Raw genomic sequence first — 21,950 nt, 5'->3', positions numbered from 1 at the left:
ACATACTTTAGGTGATTTTCAAATAAAACACGATATGTTAAAAGAATGTGGGTAAAATAGAGAATTTTAAATAAAATTTAATTATGATATGTTAAAAGCAAATAAAGGGTTGAATTATTCTAAAGAAAAATAATCTCATATATATATATAAATATATATGACAACCTACAATTTTGGCGGGTCAAGTGAGATGGGCCAAAACAGACTGATTGTTAAAAATTTCAACCCAACTTGCTAAATTTTAGGAATTGACGAACTAAATCGCTATGCCAAAACCCTTTTTCCATTTTTAAAGATGAACATGCACTTATTGACCATAATAATGAACAAGACAAGGAATGAAAAGAAACTAGATGGTAGTTCAACAACCTATAGGTGTATTGAAACTTCAACCCAATCAAGTTTATCAAACCTGTGAAATTTAAAATGTGAAGTTGAATGATGTAGGAACAGAAAGTCCTTCAGAAAGTGACTATTGGTGCATGGTTTTACCATAAAATAGATCTTTCCTTGAGTATATTGATTATGATTTTGAAGAAGTGGTTGTTTAAGTGTAATTTTTTGACACTTGTTGCTGAAGGCAGAAGCATGGTTACTGTTGTTAGTTAGCTTCAGGTGATTGTTTGGTGACGTTTGTCGAATTTTAAAATGCAGATTTGGGCCCTCATATGCGTTACTGTGTTAGCCAATCATGTGCAATTTATTTTACATTTTTTACAAACAGTTTCACCTTTCTATATTGTAAGATAGGTTAATTAGGGTAGAGTTTTCTTTTCTTTATATCTAATTTCAAGTCTTGATAGTTATTATCTGGATATGATATAATTGGAATTTTATGTATATGTAAAAGTTGAATCATTTCATTTTTGTATATTTTATAATTGGTTTAATAGTATCTTTGTTCTATTATTTATAGTGATGATTTAATGTAATTCCCATATTTTTTAAAAGATTTCAATGTAATTTTTTCTTTGATTAACATTAACTTTATTTGTCGCATCTCATAAGATTGGATACTAAATATATAAAAGAAGCAAGTATTTTGAATGAGTATATATATCAGTTTATTATCTTCTCAATGATCTAATTACGTTAAGTTCATTTTAAAAATATAAGAATAAAAAATAAATAAAGAAAAACATTAAATTATTGTTGCAAATAATATAAAAACTAAAAATATTATCAAACCTTTTATAGGAATATTGATGCAAAATATAATTTTATATGAAACATTATTTCTTCTCTCGATTTTGTAGGAACTTTTGTTACTCGGAATCACTTGCATCTTTTTCCTGTTTTTAATGACCATTTCTTATAAATTGAAGAAAAAAAATGAAAAAGAGAATAAACTACCAAATTCCTTTTATTTATTTATTTTTATTTCAAGGCCTATTTGAAAACAAAAATGTTACATTTTTTTAAATTTGAAAGCATCTTTTAAAATAAAAATCCGCCAAACTAAACATTAACTTGATGAGTAAGTAGTCAAACATCATAAATACTCTTGAATCCGATTATTAATTTTCTTAGCAGAAACGTGATTTGAGGTCTATCAGAACACGTTAATGGTTGACTTTGTTCTTATGCTCTCGCATCAAACCTTTTACAAAAGTTAACTCAAAAACACGAGGTTGACTGGTAATAGATATACTTCAATTTTCTTTTAAAAAATATAGCGGAAAATTACGTTTTTTTTCATCATGAATTTGGTATTTCTTCTGTTGAAAAATTACTATTTACACGTTTTTGTAAAAAAGATAATACTTTTTTAAATTTAATTAAGTTTTAAATGTTTGTATTGAATATTTATAGTATTTTTCATTTTATTTAATTATTTTGATATTTGACCGTCGTCAATGAGATTAAGTAATTCTTTTGTTTTTTCAATTTACTAATTAACTCATTTATTTTACTTTGAAAAGCAATTAGACATAATCTATTGGCTTAAATACCTTTTTCGTCCTCATTTTCGTAGTGTTTGTTATAGATGGTCCTTAGTTATACCAAATGTTTAAAATGGTTCTTATTTTCGCAATTCGTGTTCAATTTAGTCCTTTTCTGTGACGTCGTTTAAATCAATAACGGAACACTGTACATGTGTCACTGTTTTTATGTTGTATTGAAGTGTATTACGTGTACTGTACATGTGTAGTGATTAGATATTTGGGGATAAATAGGTGAGCTAGGTTGGACAATTGAGGTGTATTCATGTTTAACATTCTCTACCTCACCAATTGCAGCAATTCACCAACTGTCCAACAATTCATTTTCAAAAACAATTTATTTTCAAAATCTTAGTTCACTTATTTATCCCCAAATATCTAATTACTACACACGTACAGTACATGTAATACACTCCAATACAACGTAATACAAACAAACAAACAGTGCTACATATATAATGCTCCGTTACTGATTTAAACGGCGTCACAGAAAATGACTAAATTAAACACGAATTATGAAAATGAGGATCATTTTAAACATTTGGTAAAAATGAGGACCATTTTAAATATTTGATAAAAATGAGGATCATTCGCAACAAACACTATAAAAATGAAGACTAAAGTAAATGAAGTTGTTAACATTAGTGTATAAACAATATGTGCATTTGAAAAAAAGAAATTTATTCTTTTCATATAATTAAGAATATCAATTTGTTTATCATTTTTCAATCAAATTTATCAAGATCCATCAAATTATCATGTTTTAAAAAAAATTTAAAATTTAAGCCTTTTAAGTGCTTAAAATGTTTATTTTTTGGAAAATCTACATTACTGATTTTAATAAGCCTAATCTCTTTCTACTTTAAAAGTAAGTTAATCGATTGAGTTAATATAGATTACAAAAGAAAAATACGAGTTGCAGATCTTAAGAAAATATTTTACGATGCCAAAATTTGATTTATGGAACGTCAAATATGTACTAAAATTAAAATAAAATATTTTTATTTATGTATTATTTTTTATATACATAAAAGAAAATTGTGGAGAACAAGGTTCCTCCTACACAAAAAAATTTCGTCGCTGACGAGTTGATTAATAAGTTCAAAACAGAAAAACAAAAAATAAGATCATGTAATTTCATCCACGACAAAATCAAACCGTAAATAATTTACACAAAAATAAAATATATTTCAGTAATTAATAAAATAATTTTCGTAATAGAAACTCAATTAAAAAATAAATACTCAAATGGATAAGGTATTCAAAACTTAATTGAACTTTTAAAGAGAGTAAAATTCACTCCCATATCTTTCCATTTAAAGAGTATTAATCTCTCATTGCCACAAAAAAATATTTGTATAACAAAAAATTAAATATTATAATTTATCTTTCCCTATTTATGGCTATTCATCTTTCCATTTCTTAAAAGTTTGTCTTAAAATTATAGTTGAAAAATTAGAATTTGTATGTAAAGTCAATTTACTAAAAACACGTGTATCAAACGCAATTAATTAAGTTCTATTCTATGTTTTTAAATTACTTTTTTAGGGTCCCTGAAAAATGTTCTTTGTGCTCCAAAAATATTAGAATTGACTTTTTTTTTTCATATTATTACTTTTTCTTTACGGGCAATAAAGTGTCTTTTTTTTTTTTATTTCCTATTTCTTAAGCGTGAAACTAATTTTTATTTGAATGAAGTTACTCTACGTTAAGTATAAGGTATGTGTAGAGCTTACGTATAAAGCTACGTATAGAGCTTGCTCACATTATTCCTAAGCAATCCAACTTATTTCCGTGATTAATAATTGATTAACTAACTTTCGGTTGGATCAAAGATGTGGTGACCTAATTTTTTTGTCAACTAGTTGAAATAATTTGAATTGGTTAATGTTTTAAGAAAATAAGAAGATTTAGTTACAGGTAGAAAAGTTATATGTTAACAATTGTTTTTTACGTTATTTAGTCATATGTTAGAAAAGTTAATAATTTTTATTTAAACATCAATTTTTCAATATTTTCTTTTATCTTACTTTTATCTAATTGAACCTTAGACTCAACATGTTTATTTAAATCATCATTATTTTTGGAATTAATTAAGATGTACAAAAAATTAAATATACAAAGTTAAGAATAATTAATGAGTTGACTGAGTAAATAAACACAAAATCCAATATATAGCAAAATTTGAATTCAAATGTTAATCTCCTCTTTAATACACCGTAAATGTGAGTTTTAGGTGAATAATCTCTAAACTAGGAAAATTTAACTTGAGTTTTTCCTTTATTGTTAGGTGTTTGTGGGTTTTTTTAGTAACAAGATAATTCACATTTTTTATTCTTTTAGATGGATACTAAGATTGTTATTAAAACAGTAAAAGAAAATTTAAGAAAATTAAAAACGAAAGAAAAAAATATAAACAACGAAAGAAAATTGATATTTCTCTTTATTGAAAGACACGTTTTAAAAGAAATTAATAATTTTTTGTAAGATATTTTATTATTTTTATACAACGTTATTTTTTCCGTTATTGTTATTATTAAATAATATTATGAGTATGTATATTTTTATTAAACAATTAGAATTGAATTTTTAAATTTATGAGATAAATTTGATGTACAGTTAACATTTGTCTAAAAATTAAATAAATAAATTATTTGTATTGATATTTGGGGTTCTGTTTGAAGTGCCTAATATTAAATATAAAAATGTATTATATCTCAAAACTCAATGATTCTCTGTGGAACTTTATTTTCTATGTTGAATATTATAGTAAATATTAATTATTATTTTATTTAACCGAATTAAACAATTTTATTTATTTTTTAACTCGAACTCGATACTCCTATATGGTAGTTTGAAATTTTGTAGAGAAAACTTTATAAATGTCATAATATTTTTTGTTAGTTTGTATAATATACGACAAACATTCTTTTAAATTACTTATTCAACAAGGAATTAATTTGTCTGTATTTTTTTAATGAAATATTTTTTATAAAATAAACAAATTTCTATATTTTCCCATCGACTTATTTAATATGTTTATCTTAAAAATAAGTAGTTTTTTTATGTTTTTTAATCAAATCTTATTCGCGATTATTTTAATAGTTATTACTTACTTTAAAATATTTATTTGATGAAGATTTATTTATTTCTTTTTGAAATAAAAAAAATTAAACACACATGTTAAGAAATAGAAATGTAATGATTTTATTAAAAAGTTATCTGTCTCGGTAATATATACACCAGAATCATATGGGACACATTTTTTTAACCTGAATTGATTTATGCAAAAAATATGTATTTTTTAATTATTTTATCTATGTATTAAAAGGATTGTTGCAGAGAGTTGTGAAAAGAATGAAGTAAGAAAAAAAATGCAGGAAAAGGCTTAAAAGAGAGGTGTGAAAAGGCAACAGAAAAAGCGCAGCAGATTGTGAAAAAGCGTCACAAAATAACCTCTATCTGTCCACCTCATCCAACATGTGACGCACTTTTTAGCAAAAAGTTCATCCTCTGTACGACAACTAATAATGTTCTTTTAGCATTTAACATAATAAAAAATGCCACCAAGCGCAAAGGTATCATCAACAAAAACAACACCACTGTTCTTACCTTGTATTGTTACTACAGAGGCACTACCATGTTGTTCTGCAGAATCAGCAGCAACTGTGGAGGTAAAAGCAACAGTGTTTTTTTGTGAAGGGGTGGACCAAGGAGCAAGAAAAAGGGGTGTGGCCTAATAATAATAAATAAAAACTCAACCTTTTGCTTTCACTGGGAAAGAGACATGGTCCCACTTGCAATTCAAGTTTTTTACTCTTTTGTTTTGCACTTTTTATCTACCAGCACTTTTCCTTGCATTCCTCATGTCACATTACCTACAATACACACATCACACAAACAAACCCTTCCATTGCATTATTATTCTCTTCTTCTCACACTCACACACACACACACCTACACCAACCCTCCCCATCATATCTAATCTAAAATCTACCTATTCCTATCTATCTGAACAGAGCAGAGGAGAGAGAATCACACACAACACAAAAAGGGTCTGTGCTTCTTCTCTTCAAAACTCCAGCATCCACCTCTAGGGTTCCTTTGCTTTCAATTTTTCCATCAAAATATTATTTTTATATTGTTTTTCTCAAAAAAGCAACAAACCCCCTTTTCCTTACCGATCTTGTCCTCTCTGTCTTTCTTGCCGTATGGTAATTTTCTTCCCTTCTGATCTCTCCCTCTTCCCTGTTCCATCTTTCGTACAGATACATGTTTTCTTTTATATTTTTTTATTATTGAAAAAAGTGCTGTGTTTTTTCTTTTCTTTTCAAAGTTCTTGTTTTCCTGGCGTGAGGACTTTTCTGGAAGATTAAGATAAGGAAAAGTTGAGAATTTTGATAAACGGGTAATTGGATTTGATTGATTTGCTGTTTCTGCCGCCTCTTGTGTTTTCTTTTGGGGGTTTATGTGATGATGTTTTGGGATTTTTCTGACTTTTTGGTTTTTGAGAATTGATCTGCTCTTCATAATTCGGTTGAAACTCCAGTTAACTTTTTATTTGCTGAATTTTCTACTACTACTACTACTTCTTCTTTTTTCTTTTTTGTTTTATAAAAATGCAATTTTTTTTAACAGAAAATTCTGGTTGGTTGCTTTGCTGAAAACCCCGGTTGTATATATATTTTTTATTATTTTTTTCTAAATCTAAACCCATATTTCCCTTTGGAAATTCTTTCTTGTTATGATGTTTTAATTATTTATGATTTAATTTAGTTTTATCTTTCATCAATTTTCTTTAGAAAGAATTGTGTGCTGATGTGAAGTTGTTTGCTGCTGTGAGATACTTTTACCAGTTAGTTTGTCGATTTAGTTTCAGTTTGTTTTTTTTTCTTTTTTTTTTCTCTTTGAGTAGGGTCTCTAATCTACACTTTTTGATCTTGGCTCTATGTTTTCGTACTGTTTCATCCCAGTTCCAATACATTGTTCAGAGTTGCATAGAATCCCCTTTTCGTTTTTCTTTCACTTCATATTACTAAATTGGTATAAATTCTTATCAAAATGCTTACTTATTACCTCTTTGCTGCAGCTGAGTTTGCAGAACTGAATTGTAGCTTCCTTCGTCGGTATCACATTTTCCAACATCTTGTAAGTTCTATGATACAGCTCGGTTTGATTTTAACATCGTAGGATAAGAAGGGTCTTCTATTGTGGTTTTGGTAGCTGTAATTAACAACTGAGAATTTTTCATTCAGATTCAGGAACAAGCAGAGAAAGTTTAAAGATGGGTTATTTATGTGATTTTTGTGGAGACCAGAGGTCATTGGTGTACTGCCGCAGTGATGCTGCGTGCTTATGTTTGTCGTGTGATCGAAATGTTCATTCTGCTAATGCCCTATCTAGGCGTCATTCGAGAACCCTTCTATGTGAGAGATGTAATTCACAACCTGCTTTCGTGAGGTGTGCTGAAGAGAAAATTTCACTTTGTCAGAACTGTGATTGGTTGGCTCATGGTACCTCACCCACTTCTTCGACACACAAGAGGCAAACAATCAATTGCTACTCTGGCTGTCCTTCAGCTGCAGAGTTTTCTTCAATATGGTCCTTTTTCTTAGATATCCCTTCTATGGGTGAAGCATGTGAGCAGGAACTGGGTTTGATGAGCATTAATGAGAATGGCAACAAGAGTGATTTGGTTCCTCCAGAAGGGCAGAATGTGTCTGGTTCATCTCAAGTGACAGATCTACCCACCAAGGATAAATTTTGGGCTGGTACTTCTTCAATACCTGTGTCAGGCTCAGAATCTCGTATCCTGGACCAGCCACCTGGACCTGGGAATGAATGTATACCCAAGGTATACTTACATGTTTTCATTTGTGTTCCAATTTTACAACTGTACTGGATTTGATGGACATTCTAGTAACTGCAGAGTGAACAAAATTGTAAGGTTGCAAGAAATGAATTCTTTGAGCAAATTTGTTGGATGGTTTTGTCAACTTATAGCAAAGGCATATAATAGTTGACAGAAAGAAATCATTCCTTGCAAGCATGAGATTTCATTCACTGTTCCATTGTTAGAATGTTCTTCTATGGTCGTGATTTCCCAATGGTTTTCTGTTTATGATGCACATATATGTTGCATTTATTAGATACGGTGTATATCCATGTTCGATGCTCTTGAAGTTTCCAAACTCAAAAAAAGTTATGAAAATCCAATGCAACTACATCGCAATATAGAAACATTGCTCCATGATGAACCAAAAATAGAAATTGTCCTCTTTGTGAATGTTTTAAAATTGGTACTATTCCTGTTGTGACAACAATAATATTTTCTTGTTTTTTTGTAATATCCAGGAATTATGTTCTTAATTTGAATCTTCAGGATTGCAATATGAATTTTTATACGTATCTAGATACTTATGTAAGATGTTTTGTATCCTATATTTTTAGAACATTCGCATGGCCATATTGAATCAGTATGGTTTATCTTGGACATGCAATGTATCTTTTGCATCACAGGTAAAATCTATTGAGAAATCATAACCATTGTTGGCGTGACGGACAATCTAACAATGAATCAGTGAATGAAATTACATGCTTGCAAGGAATGAGTTTTTTCTGTCAATTATTATATGGTTTTGATGTAGATGTTTTATTGCTGAAGCCATGACATAAATAGCTAAACTATCTGACAATGAGTTTCCTAAGTAGTTTCTCATCAACTTTTATTTTGGCTAAATCATTTTTAAATTGTGATTGATTTTCCATTCATTTTCTAGATGACTATAACAGCATTTGAAACTGACTAGCTTTGGTTCTACCTATATGCTGTTTCTTGGTCAAAACTATATTTTGGTTTCAGTTTCACACAAATGTCAGCTTTCCTGATTTATTGTTATCTTGAACTCAAACCAGGAAGAACTGACCTTTCCTAATACTTTTTCTCTTTTAGATAACATCTGTGCATGCAATAGTAGCCAATTTAATTTGAAAAATATTTATAGAACGTGGGGGAAATGGAGGTTTAGGGCTGATAATAAATGAAAATAAATTATAATGTCCTAGTCTATATCACTCATTAACTTGGTTTGGCCACTGTTGTATTTGTGCCTACATTCTTATTCAATTCTACATTTAAAATTACCAAGGCCTTCCCTCTTTCATGGGTTTTGAAGACAAGGGAAACAAAATGATCAGTGGTATGCAAATAATATGAATATTGTTCTTGTAGTTTCTTTGCATGGATAATAGCACTTTATCTACAAGGGTTTGGGTATGTATATATTTCTCCCTTCACTACTGACTTTTAGTCAGTTTAACCTATGCAACTTGATTACAGTACAAGGCAATGACATACGATGTGCTTGCAAAAATACAATAGCCTTGTAGCTTGCATACATTAATGGTTACAAGTTAACTACTAGGCTATGATTCTTCCAACTTTTATTTTTTTATTAAATTACTTGCACAATCCTTAGATTACTATATTGTTGTTTCATCTAATAACTTAGTTAATCACCACATGATGAATCTGCAGTTGTACTGTCCTGGGAAAAAAATTTCAAGGATATGCGAAGATGATGGTCTATATGATGATTTCATCATGGATGAAGTGGATCTAGAACTTGAGAACTACGAAGAACTTTTTGGGATGGCTCTCAGTCATTCAGAAGAGCTTTTTGAAAATGGTGGAATTGATAGCTTATTTGAGACAAAAGAAATGTCTGCTAGTGCTGGTGAATCCCACTGTCATGGTGCTGTTGCTGCTGAGGTAGTATAATCTCACCTTCCATTCCTGCAAAAAAAAATTGTTTTTTCTATTATTCTTCGATCATCATCTGTTATATTTCACATAACTGAACCATGTTTATTGTTGTTGAGTTCTGCATCTATGAAGTTTAATATGATTAAATTTTACACATTTCAACCATCCATTAGCCTGTTCACTTGTGTAAACCGTGTCTTGTTATTTCTGTGATGGTACTGGCGATAATGAATATCTTTTTGCATGATGAAATGATTCATAATTAATGTCTTGTTTTGTATTAACTCAATTAATGGATCCACCTTTATATGAAATGAACGCATGCCTCATTAATAGACTTTACGAGAAATTAAGGGTATAAACAGAAATTAATAATTAGTACATCTGAAAATGGTCCTGTGTTCCAATAAAAAGGACAAAAAATGTCCTCATCTGTTTCTTGTATACAGGACTAGAAGTGTATTATCTATGATGTAATTCCTTTTAAAAATTTTCTCCGAAGTCCCTCTCAGTCTCTCGCACCCCATTTTCATATAACAAAAATCCATGCAATCTACTCTCCTCAATGGTGGTTCCAGCTATCTTCATTTTCTAATCAATTTTCTGTCAACTATACACTTCATCTGCAGTATGTACAAACTGATAATCCAAAGTTCTGAGGTTTAGTCCCGATTGCCTGAACTCTCTATTTTTTTAAAATGTTGTAATAGAAATAATGAAAAATATAAACATGTTTCTTTTTTTGGGTAGAATATATCCATATCTTTCAATTCATTAAATCTCCTTTTTTTATGTGAAGGGTTTACTTGTATTTTGAGTAATGGGATTTTTCTTTCCAGTACTTTTGCTTGTAATGCGGAAGTTATATTGGTCAATATGCAGAAAATTTAGTTTCTTTTGTGGGGTGTGAGTTGGATGATTTTACACATTTAATATCATGTCTAAACTTTTCTTCTACTTTCTAGGGATCATCTGCTGGGCTGGTCAATGCTATCCAACCGGCATGCAGCAATGCAGCATCTGCAGATTCAATGTTGAGTACAAAAACTGAACCTATTGTTTGTTTTACGGGAAGGCAATCTCAATCAAACATTTCCTTTTCTGGTGTTACCAAAGATAGTGCTGGTGATTATCAAGACTGTGATGCTTCTTCAATGCTTCTCATGGGAGAGCCTCCCTGGTGTCCTCCTTGCTCTGAGAGTTCTCTGCATTCTGCCAACCGAAGCAATGCTGTAATGCGCTATAAGGAAAAGAAGAAGACCCGGAAGTAAGTTAATTGTGCTGATTATATTTTAGAATGTTTTCAGAGTAGGCTAAGTATGCTTTATTCAAAATCTGTTTTGGGTAGTTCCTATATTTACCCAGGACTACTTGTTTCTTATTGTCCCATTTTTCACCATTGTATCACGTAGATCTGTTGTATATACATATGACTCTAAGGGAGACCTTTTAAAGCGCTCGAAAAAGTATACTTTCTATTTTTCTTTATTTTTCCAAGTTGGTATCAGAGCAGATTGATTCAGCTTTGCTTATCATTATCTTGTTTGGGTCCGTCGTCACCACTGGCGGTTCAGTTTTGTTTGATGACCACATTTGGATTGAAAGCCTGAGTGATGGCCAACCTTGCCAATCCCATCATTAGAAACATCTGCACGCGCTTCCATGTGTCTTCTTTCCCCTATAGCTTAAGTGTGTGAAACCCACGCACTACCTTCCCATTGATGGATTCGCTCCATGATTTTTTCGTGTGGTTTGCCGCTTCTAACCCTCTGTGCTTACTAGCTTTGGTTGAAGGGAATATCTCTCCTCTCTCGAGTTCTGTCTCTCCGTCATTGCTAGGCACCTCCTTTGTTTTGTGCCTTTTGAAGATGGCCTCTGGACCAGAACACTGTTTTTCAGGCTCTCCTTTCATTGCATTAGGAAAGGTTAATGGAAAAAGTTATTTATCTTGGGAAACCTTTGTGGAACTTTGATTTCTTAGCCAAGGTTTCACGATCAATTGGAAAAGAATGTAGATGAGATCTCATTAGAAAACTCTGCACAATGGGCAAAGTTGGATTTTCAACTTGGTGCTCTATTGTGGCAATAAGTGGAACCCAATATGTTGAGAACCCTCAAAACTTGCACAACCTGTTTGAAAGAAGGCTCAAGGTATCTTTGCAAACAACATTAAGCATCTCTATGATTCTATCCACAAGCTAGCATCTCTTAAATAAATAGATCATGATATGATGTCTTTTATTGTCAACAGTCAATCTATTGTTGAACTAAAGATGTTTTTAGAAGTTGATTCCCTGTAAGAAATTAAGAATTTGGACAAATTTTATATGGTTATGATCCTCTCTGTAATGAACCCAGATTCTGATCATATTAGGGATCAAATCCTAATTGGTCAAGAAATTCTAACCATGGAAAGTTTAACAAGGCTTCATGGTGTTCCAATTCTTAAATGTAGAAATCTTCTTGAATTCACTTAATCTTAAGGCATGGTATCTGCACATGGAAGAGGGTTTGTAGAATTGGACGAGGACGTGGTGGTGGTGGTGGTGGTGGTAGAGGACGACATCAACATATGTATTACAAAAGAACGGGTCATACTCCCCCTAGCTTCCTTGACAAAACGACCACTGCCTTCAAATCGAGGTTGTTGAACCAATGCTTTGTGATAAGTAATATCGTGAGTATTTCCATGTACAAATCCTAATTTGTCTTCATCTTGCATTTCACAATCTTTGGAAAGCCAAAGTCCATGGTTAGTTGACTCAAGTACTTCTGATCATATATTTGGTTATACCTATTATTCTCTTCTCTCCTTTTCTTACCTCATTTTATAACCTAGTCAACAAACTTAAAGTAGCTTTTCAAGGAAATGGTCAAGTTTCCCTTTCTCCTTGAAACTTCAAAAAGTTTGTTCTCTTTGTTCCTACTTGACCCTTCAATATCATTTCTTTATTATATAGAAACATGGTATTAATTGGCTAGTTGGTCCTATGGTCGCTGGGGGGGGGGGGGGGGGGGGGTGGGGGGCATGGTGAATACAAGAATGGAATCAAGATTGGATGGGCTGGAAAAGATAGTGCAAGAACTTGTTCAAGATAATGACAAAGCAGAAAAGGAACATCATGAGATGTTCTAGCAGCTGGAGAATTTGATTAGCGAACTAATGGTAGTTGTGGAAAAGATATCTTGTGGTGGGAAACCATCTGACGACTCATCCACAGTGAATGAAGGAATTGGAGCACGAGCTGAAGAAGATAGGGGCCACCCGAATCCTCATTCACAGTGGAGGAAACTTGATATTCCTATCTTTGCATGTGAAGAAGCTTATGGGTGGACAAATAGGCTTGACCGGTAGTTTCAGTTGAAGGAGGTAACTGAAGATGAAAGAATGCAAGTGGTGATGATTGCTTGGAAGGAAAGGCATTAAATTGGTTTCAATGGTGGGAAACATGTAATCGCACGTGAGGCGCTTTCAAAGTTGCAGTAGTAAGAAGGTTTTAACCCACTATGTTAAAAAATCCTTTTGAAATTTTAACCGGACTAACAAAAACTAATACGGTCGAAGATTACATAGAGCAAGTAAACAATATGCGGGATTCTTGAAGGGCATTGAACGAGATTACTTGATAGGTATATTTTTGAATGGCTTGAAAGAAGACATTAAAGCAGAGGTGAAATTATATAAATCCATTAATCTTGTTAAATTGATGATGAAGGCTCAGGTAGTTGAGGAAAAAAATCAGAGTTATAGTAAAATTGGAACACACCGAATGGAAACAGGAGCAATAGTGGGTATAGGCCATATAGGCCATATTCAATAAATAGAAGTTTCTCCATAGATGTGGGAAATTCTATTGTCGCAAGTAGTCATAATAGAGGTAGAGGGGAGACCCCAGTCATAACAAGTAGCATCACTAGTCACCAGGGGGGGCAGCCAGCCACATCTACCCAGCCCCTGCCTTACTGAAGACTATATTCTGGAAGTATATCCAGAACAACGGTTAGATACAAGAAAAACCACTCAAGGTGACTTAGAAGTTCTTATCAAATGGAAACTTCTTCCAAATATTGACTCAAAAAAATAGTTTCTGTATTTCCTGAAGGATGGCCGATGGTGTTGACCCCATATTACTATTGGTTCTTGGTTGACATAAAAGTAGAGGGGCTTTATGCTGGTCTCAACATGGGTCAATTTGACTCTGAATTTATGACAATAACAGCAACCAACCCGTATCCTATTAGGTGGAGCCTTTATACAGGGACAGATTGAAGGATCAAGAAGGACTACTCAAGTTCTTTTAAGAAATTATATATCTAGACTGTAGTTTTTTATACTTATTATAGAATATCTCTGGCTAGTATCCCGCTAATACCATCAGTCTGTCGACTTTTGCCTGACTAGATGTTTTATGGTCTTGTCCTTGTCTCTACTAATCATCTGGCAGGTGACCAAACTGCCTTATCCAAGTTTTGTCATTTCGTTCTCAATATGCGATTGTCTGATATTCTCATTTACATTTGTTTCTAAATCTTTGGTTTGTATTACCACTCATCCAATAGAAGATCCCCATGTCTGGTTCACTTTATTGTATGGCTTTTTGTTGGCACGCCGTACCTCACATTCATTACCATATATAATACCGGTTTTATCATCTCATTGACCAACTTAACAAGCCAAGTTACTTTTCTCTTTGCTCTATCATTTTCCAGTTCGCTGGAATGACAAAGTTGTATTGATGAACTAATTAGGTGCCAGAAATTTCTACCAAAAGAAGGCCCACTAATCATGCAAATGCTTGTTTCCAAATGCTAAAACTTTAGTGCATGATATTGCTGACACAATCTGATCTGCCAATAAGAATTTCCTGTTACTAGTTGCTTTATTATTTGCTAGCTTTGCAATATAACTACTTTTCAATTACTGGATTTGTTTGATCTGTTGGTGGTTTAAATCAATTGTGGTTATCTTAATAGGTTTGAGAAGAAAGTAAGGTATGCCTCTCGCAAGGCCAGGGCCGATGTCAGAAGGCGTGTGAAGGGCCGATTTGTTAAAGCCGGTGATGTCTATGACTATGACCCTTTGAGCCAAACCAGAAGCTACTGAGTGTACAACTTTTAACCATGTTCTATAAAAGGAAAGAATCATTCGTAAAGAAAACAATAACTCTTACCTGAAAAAATAGATGAAATTTGATACATTCTTTATCCATGCAGTGACAAACTGTCTGATTTGATCACAGGGGCATAGATTTTCTGAAAGGGGAAGAAGATTGCAAGCAGGCCCTATTACAATGAACAGACAGTGTAAGCTCAGGAGCAGGTTGTGTGTCCTTCACTGCAATGGACATCACCAATTGCAATTTCTGCTTACATGACAGCATCACAAACTGCCTCCTTCAGGCAATGTGTCATGAATTTTGATTGCCCTTCTGTTTAACTTGGCAAATCCTGCTTCTTCATTCTAATCTAATGCAAAATTCTTTTAGTCCTTGGCCTTGATCTTGCTCATAGTTTGTCATATTTTATATGTCAACTCCTCACTGATCCTAAGCCACATGTACAAGTGCCTGTGATGGCATGATAAGTGGCTCAAATTTGATAAGTTCTAGACAATGTTCTACTCTGTTGTAGGCTGTAATATTTTGTTCCTCTCTTTTTGCCATGTATTGTGCAGAATATACATGTGTGCAGCTAGAGGTTTAATGGCCCAACAGTTCCTTAGGTATGACAAATTGTAAATTTGAAGGTTATTTATGTATAGAATAGGATGCTGCTATTTATAATTTTGATTACAAAACGTTCTATATTGGAACTGTATAATGTATTCATAAAAGTTTTGTTTGTATTTTATTTGAGTGTCATTGATACACTTCAACTACATGACGTTTTTACTTCAGTTGTATGACACTTCTGAAAAGAAGAATGTGAACATGTTACATAAAGAGCCTTGTGATTGTATGTAAGCAATTCGATGAGTTTTTTGTTTTTTGTTTTTACAATTGTTCCTATTCTTCCACTTTGTTGGAAAACGATAATTCTTTTCATATTACTTTTTGTAGAAATATTTTTAAATTGGAGAATAGTGTTAAATAACATTTTCTTAAATGGAATTGACCTTTATTTTTTCTTTTTCATGGTGCTTGACCAAATTATGTGTCATTTTATGTTTCTACATCCATTTGCATTATCAGCAAACAATTATTTTTAAGCTTAGATTTAGAATGTTTTTGAATTTACATAAATTTTAAATATGAATTAAAATATTTAAATTATTAGAGACATCTAAATAGTAAAGTTGATATAATTTAAAAGTAGTAGTGTATTTGAATATGCAGTTAAAGTTAAATAGAAAAAGGAAAAAAAGTTATTCATTTTTATCCTAAAGAGTATATTTACACTAACCTTTTCATAGAGTATTAGCGTTTTAATGTCCTAAATTAAAAATGACAGATATACGAAAAGTGACAAACATTAAATGAAGGAGAACAAACTTATACTTGAATATATTCATAATTTAGAAATTTTTATTAATTTTCTGAGTTTATTTATAAAATTTAACAAGAAATATAAAATGCTAAGGCTGTTAAAGTATCATTTGAAAATATTTCTTCACAAAAAAAAAATAAAGCTTAATTTTAAAGAAGAAAGTTGTGAACGGAACTTTAAAGCTGAAAATATTAATAAAATCCACATCACCATATTGCCAAAAATATCCTAAAAGTAGAAACAACCAAAAATAGAAAATAAACTTTTTATATTGACTAATAGGGTTAGATTTAAAGGATATAATTACTTTCCTACAATATTATATAATTATGTATACATCAAGATTGAATTTTTTTCGAAAAAATATATTTAATGTATGAACTGGGCAATATATTTGTGAAGATAAAAGAGTTAATAATTGTGTACTAACAGTATGAACTTTAAAATAACTATTAAAAATGAATACACTAGTTGTAAATAATACTAATAATGAAAGCATATCTAATAACTCATCTTATCTTAAAAAGTATTTATAATTTATTACGGTATGTGACAAAATAAAAAATTGAGTTGCTGTAAGCATAAATTGAGGCTGAAAATAAGGATAAAGTATACCAATCCAAAATTGGAAACATGGCATGAAACACTGTTTAAGGGTTTAAAAATAAAAAATAGTTAACTTTATCCTCAACTTTGTGGTAACATGATTAATTCTCCAGCATAAATTATGAGTGCACAAATACTGCTTCTTGTAACTTCTTTGTCCCTTTCCCAACTTTTTTATTTATTTTTAACTATTTGCCAATCATAATTGCGAGTTTTCTTTATAAAAAAGGAAATTGTTAACCATGGTTTATGGCTGCATCCTTAGGAAAGAGGTAACGCGTAACCATGGTTAAGGCACTGGGTACTGTTGCCAATAATGAATCCCTGAGATGGTGGGGTTCAGCTTCTATCTATAAAGCAAAGAGAGAAGAAATTACGGATTTTCCATCATTCCAGAACCGTAATCTTCAAACCCCACTTCGTAAGTCTCATCAAAATGCGTTCTTTTTCTTATGGGTTTTCAATTTTCTTCTCTGGGTCTTTTAAGAATTATGCGTTTCTGCTCGAAATCGCTAGATCGTGTGTTGGGTATGGGGTAGTGTTCTGGGGACATGTGAAGTTCTTAATTTTATTTTCCTTCTACTTTTTAGTCAGAAGTTTATTTTGATTTTGATCAAAGATATTTCTCTTTGATCAAAATATTTCTGGTTTGTCTTAGATCTCGTTGATGATGAAGACGCCAACCGAATGCTTGCTATTTAATTTCGTGTTCTCAATTTTCAATCTGGAAAATTTGCAACGTGTTTCCTACATGGGATTTTAGTTTTTTGTTCCTATTTTTGTATGTTTTCTCTTTCATTTCAGGATTGTGAGGGTACTGGATTTAACCCAGTTTTTCTGTGTAGCAGGTCTTTCCCTTGAGAAAAGGGACAAATATATGTGTTTGTGTGTTGTGTGTTTCTTGCAATTTATTTTGTCATTCACTTTCATATGGATATTTTAATTTTGGATGAATAACTTGTAAAGTCAAATATTATGATAGCTATTTATAGCTAGAATTTAAGCCTGGCATTTTGTTTTTTCAATCTTTTATTTGACTGTTCACTATCTTATTAATGAATCATTCTCTTAATTTCGTTTGAGTTTTTAATGTTCCAATCTTCCTTTTATAGGGTTTACAGGCCAGATATCAAGAAGAAACCAACAGAGTTTCCATACTTGGTGTTTCTTCCTCTTTTTTGGTTCCTCATCTCCATGTTTGTGGATTCTTCCTGATCCTAAGGGAATCCATTGTGTCTTCTTAGCTCAGTTTTGAGCTTCAACAGTTGCAACTTTCAACACAATTTTATCTGTAACTTGGTATCCTTAAAGGACTCTCAGCATTGATCAAAATGGGCCTCTCAAGTCTCCCAGCACCATCTGAAGGAGTATTATGTGTCCTTCTGGTGAACACTGTATTGTCAATTTCCATATTCAAGGGCATTGTTAGGACAATCTTACACATTGTTGGAATCCATCTTTCATCATCCACCACTTCACCCTCTTCACCAGATCCCTACCAAGCTCCACCGGAGTCATTTGAATTCCATCTAAGTCCCTCTGAGAGTTACATTGAAGAGTTCAGAAGCCGGACACCAACACTCAGGTTTGACAGTGTGTGTTGCTGCAAACGACCTGAACATGACTGTTCTGTATGTCTCACTCAGTTCGAACCAGAATCTGAGATTAACCGTTTATCATGCGGCCATCTCTTCCACAAAGCTTGCTTGGAGAAGTGGCTGGACTACTGGAACATCACATGCCCACTTTGCAGGACTCCCTTGATGCCTGAAGATGACACACCTTGCTTTCAGTAAGCAAAATGAGTGAGCATGCCAATAAGAGAGTTCCATGTACAGTGTAGTGTACATATTCTTGAGGGTTTTGATGTTCACGCATCTGAGTTCTGCCACCTTTTTAAGCTTTAACCTTTTGCCTTTTATGGTCTAGAGTTTGTGGAGGGTTTTGTTTTCCCTTTTTCTGTCTGTGCTCTTTAGCACAAATGAGGGGTATACTTTTTGCTTGCATATTATGTTTGTTCATAATGCCCACCTTGTTTGTACCTCTGAGCCTTAATTCTATGTTGGGCATTTTGATCCTAATTTGGATGCATAGCATGGATTGTAGAATCCATTTGTTTTGCCTTTCCAACTCTCATTACCATCATGTATATAATAGTGCAGTGTGTAAATATCTGTGGTTGGCAATAAGATTCAGTTATCACTAAACAATACAAAACCACTAATCGTTTTGGTTCTGCTATATACGGAGGATATCTTGTTAAGTTCTTTTTTGCATTATTAAAATGGGGGTGTTCTTTTTATTCTTTTTTATGTCAATGCTTTTTTTGAAAATTTGATTTTCAATACAACAAAGTATGATGTTGGATCTATGTTACTAGCCCTACCAAATAGCTTTGGTTGATGTTGATTCTGTCAAAATCTTATGCAAGTAGCGACCACTCAGCGGAATGACAGATTAGCACAATTATGCAGACAAACTGATATAGGCCTATAGGGCAGGTTTGTGTGGTGCTACTTTCATGTTTTCAGTATATATTTCCTGACTCTGTAGCAGGGCCTCTAAATAACTGCGAAAACTTTTGCATATTACTTTCTTTTGGCTTGAAAAATATAAAAACCATGGTAGAATTTATTATAACTGGTAAAAGTGGTGTATAAAATTTTTTAAAAAGTTTTTAACTTTTTAATAATCTTTCTGTAGAAACTCATCCAAATAAGTTATATTTGAAGTTTATAGTTAAGTTTATGAATAAATCTGTTTCAAAATATTTTATTGAACTGTTTATTTAAAAGCTGAGAATAGAAAATGATGCCCAACGAATTCGATCTTCAAACACCATGAAAGGAATTGTCTGAATGTAAGTGCTTGCTCACTGCTCAGAAACATACACAAACATAATCTGCTTAATTGACCTTCACAGTATCTATTTTGATTTAGTTAGCAGTAAAATTGTTGATGGTGACGTGCAGAACTTGATGATTAATGATGAAGAAGTTGAATATGAATGAGAGTGAAAGAGAGAAGGTGTGGATTAGCAAGAGAGGCAAAAGGGGTGTGAATGTTGGGAAGAAAAGGGAAAGATGCATTGAGTTGAAGCATGATTGAATATTATGTTGTTAGTGGAAAGATGCCACATTTGTGGTGGTTGTAGCCACACAACACAACCCAACAATTAACAATTCAACCAACTTCTTGACACCGACACTCATCACAGACAAGCACAATACTTGTTTTCTGCTGATTAGCCACCTAATTTACCAATTATTACTGTCATCATCCTCTCTTTTTTTCTTTCTTGACTCAAATCTCTTCTCATAATATGCCACTGTTGAACATGGAGGATGAGTAAAGTACTTCACTCTTGCTCCACAAAAATTGTTTATTCATCACACTCTGTTCTAATCAACACACACGGTCACGCAATCTGTATACTTTCCATTGTTTAAACTGCCAAAAGCTAAATATTTAATTTCAGAATGTTCAAAATAAAATAGAAGTTTAGCCAGAAAAAAAAATGAGAGTGGCAGCATCTTATATCGGACTTCAGAATATTTCTAGAAACCTTTAATGTAAGTTTAAAAAATAAATAAATAATTTTATGTTTACTAATGTTTTTATGTACATGAATAAATGTTATTTATGAATTAACATTTTTAATCTTAATAGAAATTAATATTTTATTTGATCATATTTATTATAAGTACTATCTATTTTTTCATGAGAAAAGAAACAACAAATACAACAAAACAGTAAATTATATAAGAAAAATTCAGTCCTTTATTTTATATTATCTTTTTAAACTTTTAAAATATCAGTGTTTATAAAATTCAAATATCTTTTGTTATATATAATTATGATCGATTTTAGAATGTAAACGCATATATGTTTTTTCTTTAAAGATATCAATGTAGGTGTTTCAATCCAAACATTTTTTAATTATTTCTTTATTTATAATTTTTATCTTATATTTTTATTTTTTTATTGTAAGAATTATTTAACTTTTTCGAGATTTTGTCTACCTTATTATTATTTATTATCATTACTATTATTATTCTTTATATTTGATTATTATTACATAAAGTTGTTCCTTCAAACGGACTTTGCAGTTTATTGTGTCTTAAATGTATGCATGATATACACACCTGACATTATATATATATATATATATATATATATATATATATATATATATATATATATATATATATATATATATATATATATATATATATATATATAACTTTAATAAGCCACTTTTATAAATTAATAATTATCTATTGCTTTTATATAGTTATTCGTGTATGTTGCTTATTCTTTATAATATTTAATTATTTGTATTAATGTCTACAGTTAATTATTTATATTAATAATATATATGACTTTAATAAGTTAGTCTTATGATGTACATCGGTTTTCTATTTATACTCATACTTAGATTTGTATTATTTGTTGTATTTGTATTTATAAAGAGGTTACTATTATTAAAACTTTGCGGTTAATGTTAGGTATTAATTTAGAGACTAATTCACTATAGTGACTATTTTATTTATTAATAACTTTTAATATTTAAATTAGTTATAATATTAACTAATATTTTTTTTTGTCACTTAAATTATTTATTATTTATGAATTTTTAGTTACTGATTTTTGTCATTAAACTTTAGTCATTATTTATTTTTTATTTTAGTTACTAATTAGTCACGTTAGTAACTAATGTTAGAGATTAATTATAATTTTTTTATTTAAAATAATAATTATTTTAATAATTAATAATTTTTTATTTTGTAAATTGATATTTAAATTGATCATAATAATTAATAATTTTTTGTCAATAAAATTTGATATTATTTAAAAGTTTTATTGTAGTGTTATAAATCATATTTTATGTATATCAACAAATTTTAATTTTCTTTCTTTTGTATTCTTCATAAGCTTTATGTGTTTTCTATGGACATATTTTAAATTTTTAAATTCTCAATTTACAAATTTTTATTTAGTTCACATGGTTACATTGTTTATTATAAACTAATATTATTTTATTAATTTTATAGTTTCATACGCTAAATATGATTATTATTAATATTTTATTTTTTAAGTTATAAACCATAATTTACAGAAATATTAATAAAATATTTTATTAATATTTT

General features: G+C 31.0%; 2 protein-coding genes across 6 annotated transcripts; both read left to right on the top strand.

Moving 5' to 3' along the window:
- The first annotated feature begins 5,811 nt into the window (after positions 1-5,811).
- LOC114194134 (zinc finger protein CONSTANS-LIKE 9-like) lies at positions 5,812-15,586 on the top strand. Of its 5 annotated transcripts, none has more exons than XM_028084208.1 (7): positions 5,832-6,157; positions 6,280-6,351; positions 7,033-7,091; positions 7,199-7,797; positions 9,481-9,714; positions 10,674-10,975; positions 14,683-15,586. In XM_028084208.1, the coding sequence occupies exons 4-7, from the start codon at positions 7,228-7,230 to the stop codon at positions 14,810-14,812; spliced, it is 1,236 nt and encodes a 411-aa protein (XP_027940009.1). In that variant the 5' UTR covers positions 5,832-6,157; positions 6,280-6,351; positions 7,033-7,091; positions 7,199-7,227; the 3' UTR covers positions 14,813-15,586. The 5 variants fall into 5 exon arrangements, with proteins under 5 accessions (XP_027940007.1, XP_027940009.1, XP_027940010.1 ...); XM_028084209.1 differs by lacking the exon at positions 6,280-6,351 and having other exon boundaries at positions 5,833-6,157; positions 14,683-14,814; positions 14,949-15,583; XM_028084207.1 differs by lacking the exon at positions 6,280-6,351 and having other exon boundaries at positions 5,833-6,157; positions 14,683-14,843; positions 14,949-15,583.
- Positions 15,587-17,080: 1,494 nt separating this feature from the next.
- Positions 17,081-19,043, top strand: LOC114195410 (probable E3 ubiquitin-protein ligase XERICO). Its single transcript, XM_028085873.1, has 2 exons — positions 17,081-17,221; positions 17,913-19,043. The coding sequence occupies exon 2, from the start codon at positions 18,132-18,134 to the stop codon at positions 18,594-18,596; it is 465 nt and encodes a 154-aa protein (XP_027941674.1). The 5' UTR covers positions 17,081-17,221; positions 17,913-18,131; the 3' UTR covers positions 18,597-19,043.
- The last annotated feature ends 2,907 nt before the right edge of the window (positions 19,044-21,950 follow it).

The sequence above is a fragment of the Vigna unguiculata genome, chromosome 8 (genome assembly GCF_004118075.2).
Source record: "Vigna unguiculata cultivar IT97K-499-35 chromosome 8, ASM411807v1, whole genome shotgun sequence".
In the NCBI taxonomy this organism is placed as follows: Eukaryota; Viridiplantae; Streptophyta; class Magnoliopsida; order Fabales; family Fabaceae; genus Vigna; species Vigna unguiculata.
Note: the sequence above shows the minus strand (reverse complement) of the source record. Positions and strands in the feature narration are given on the sequence as shown.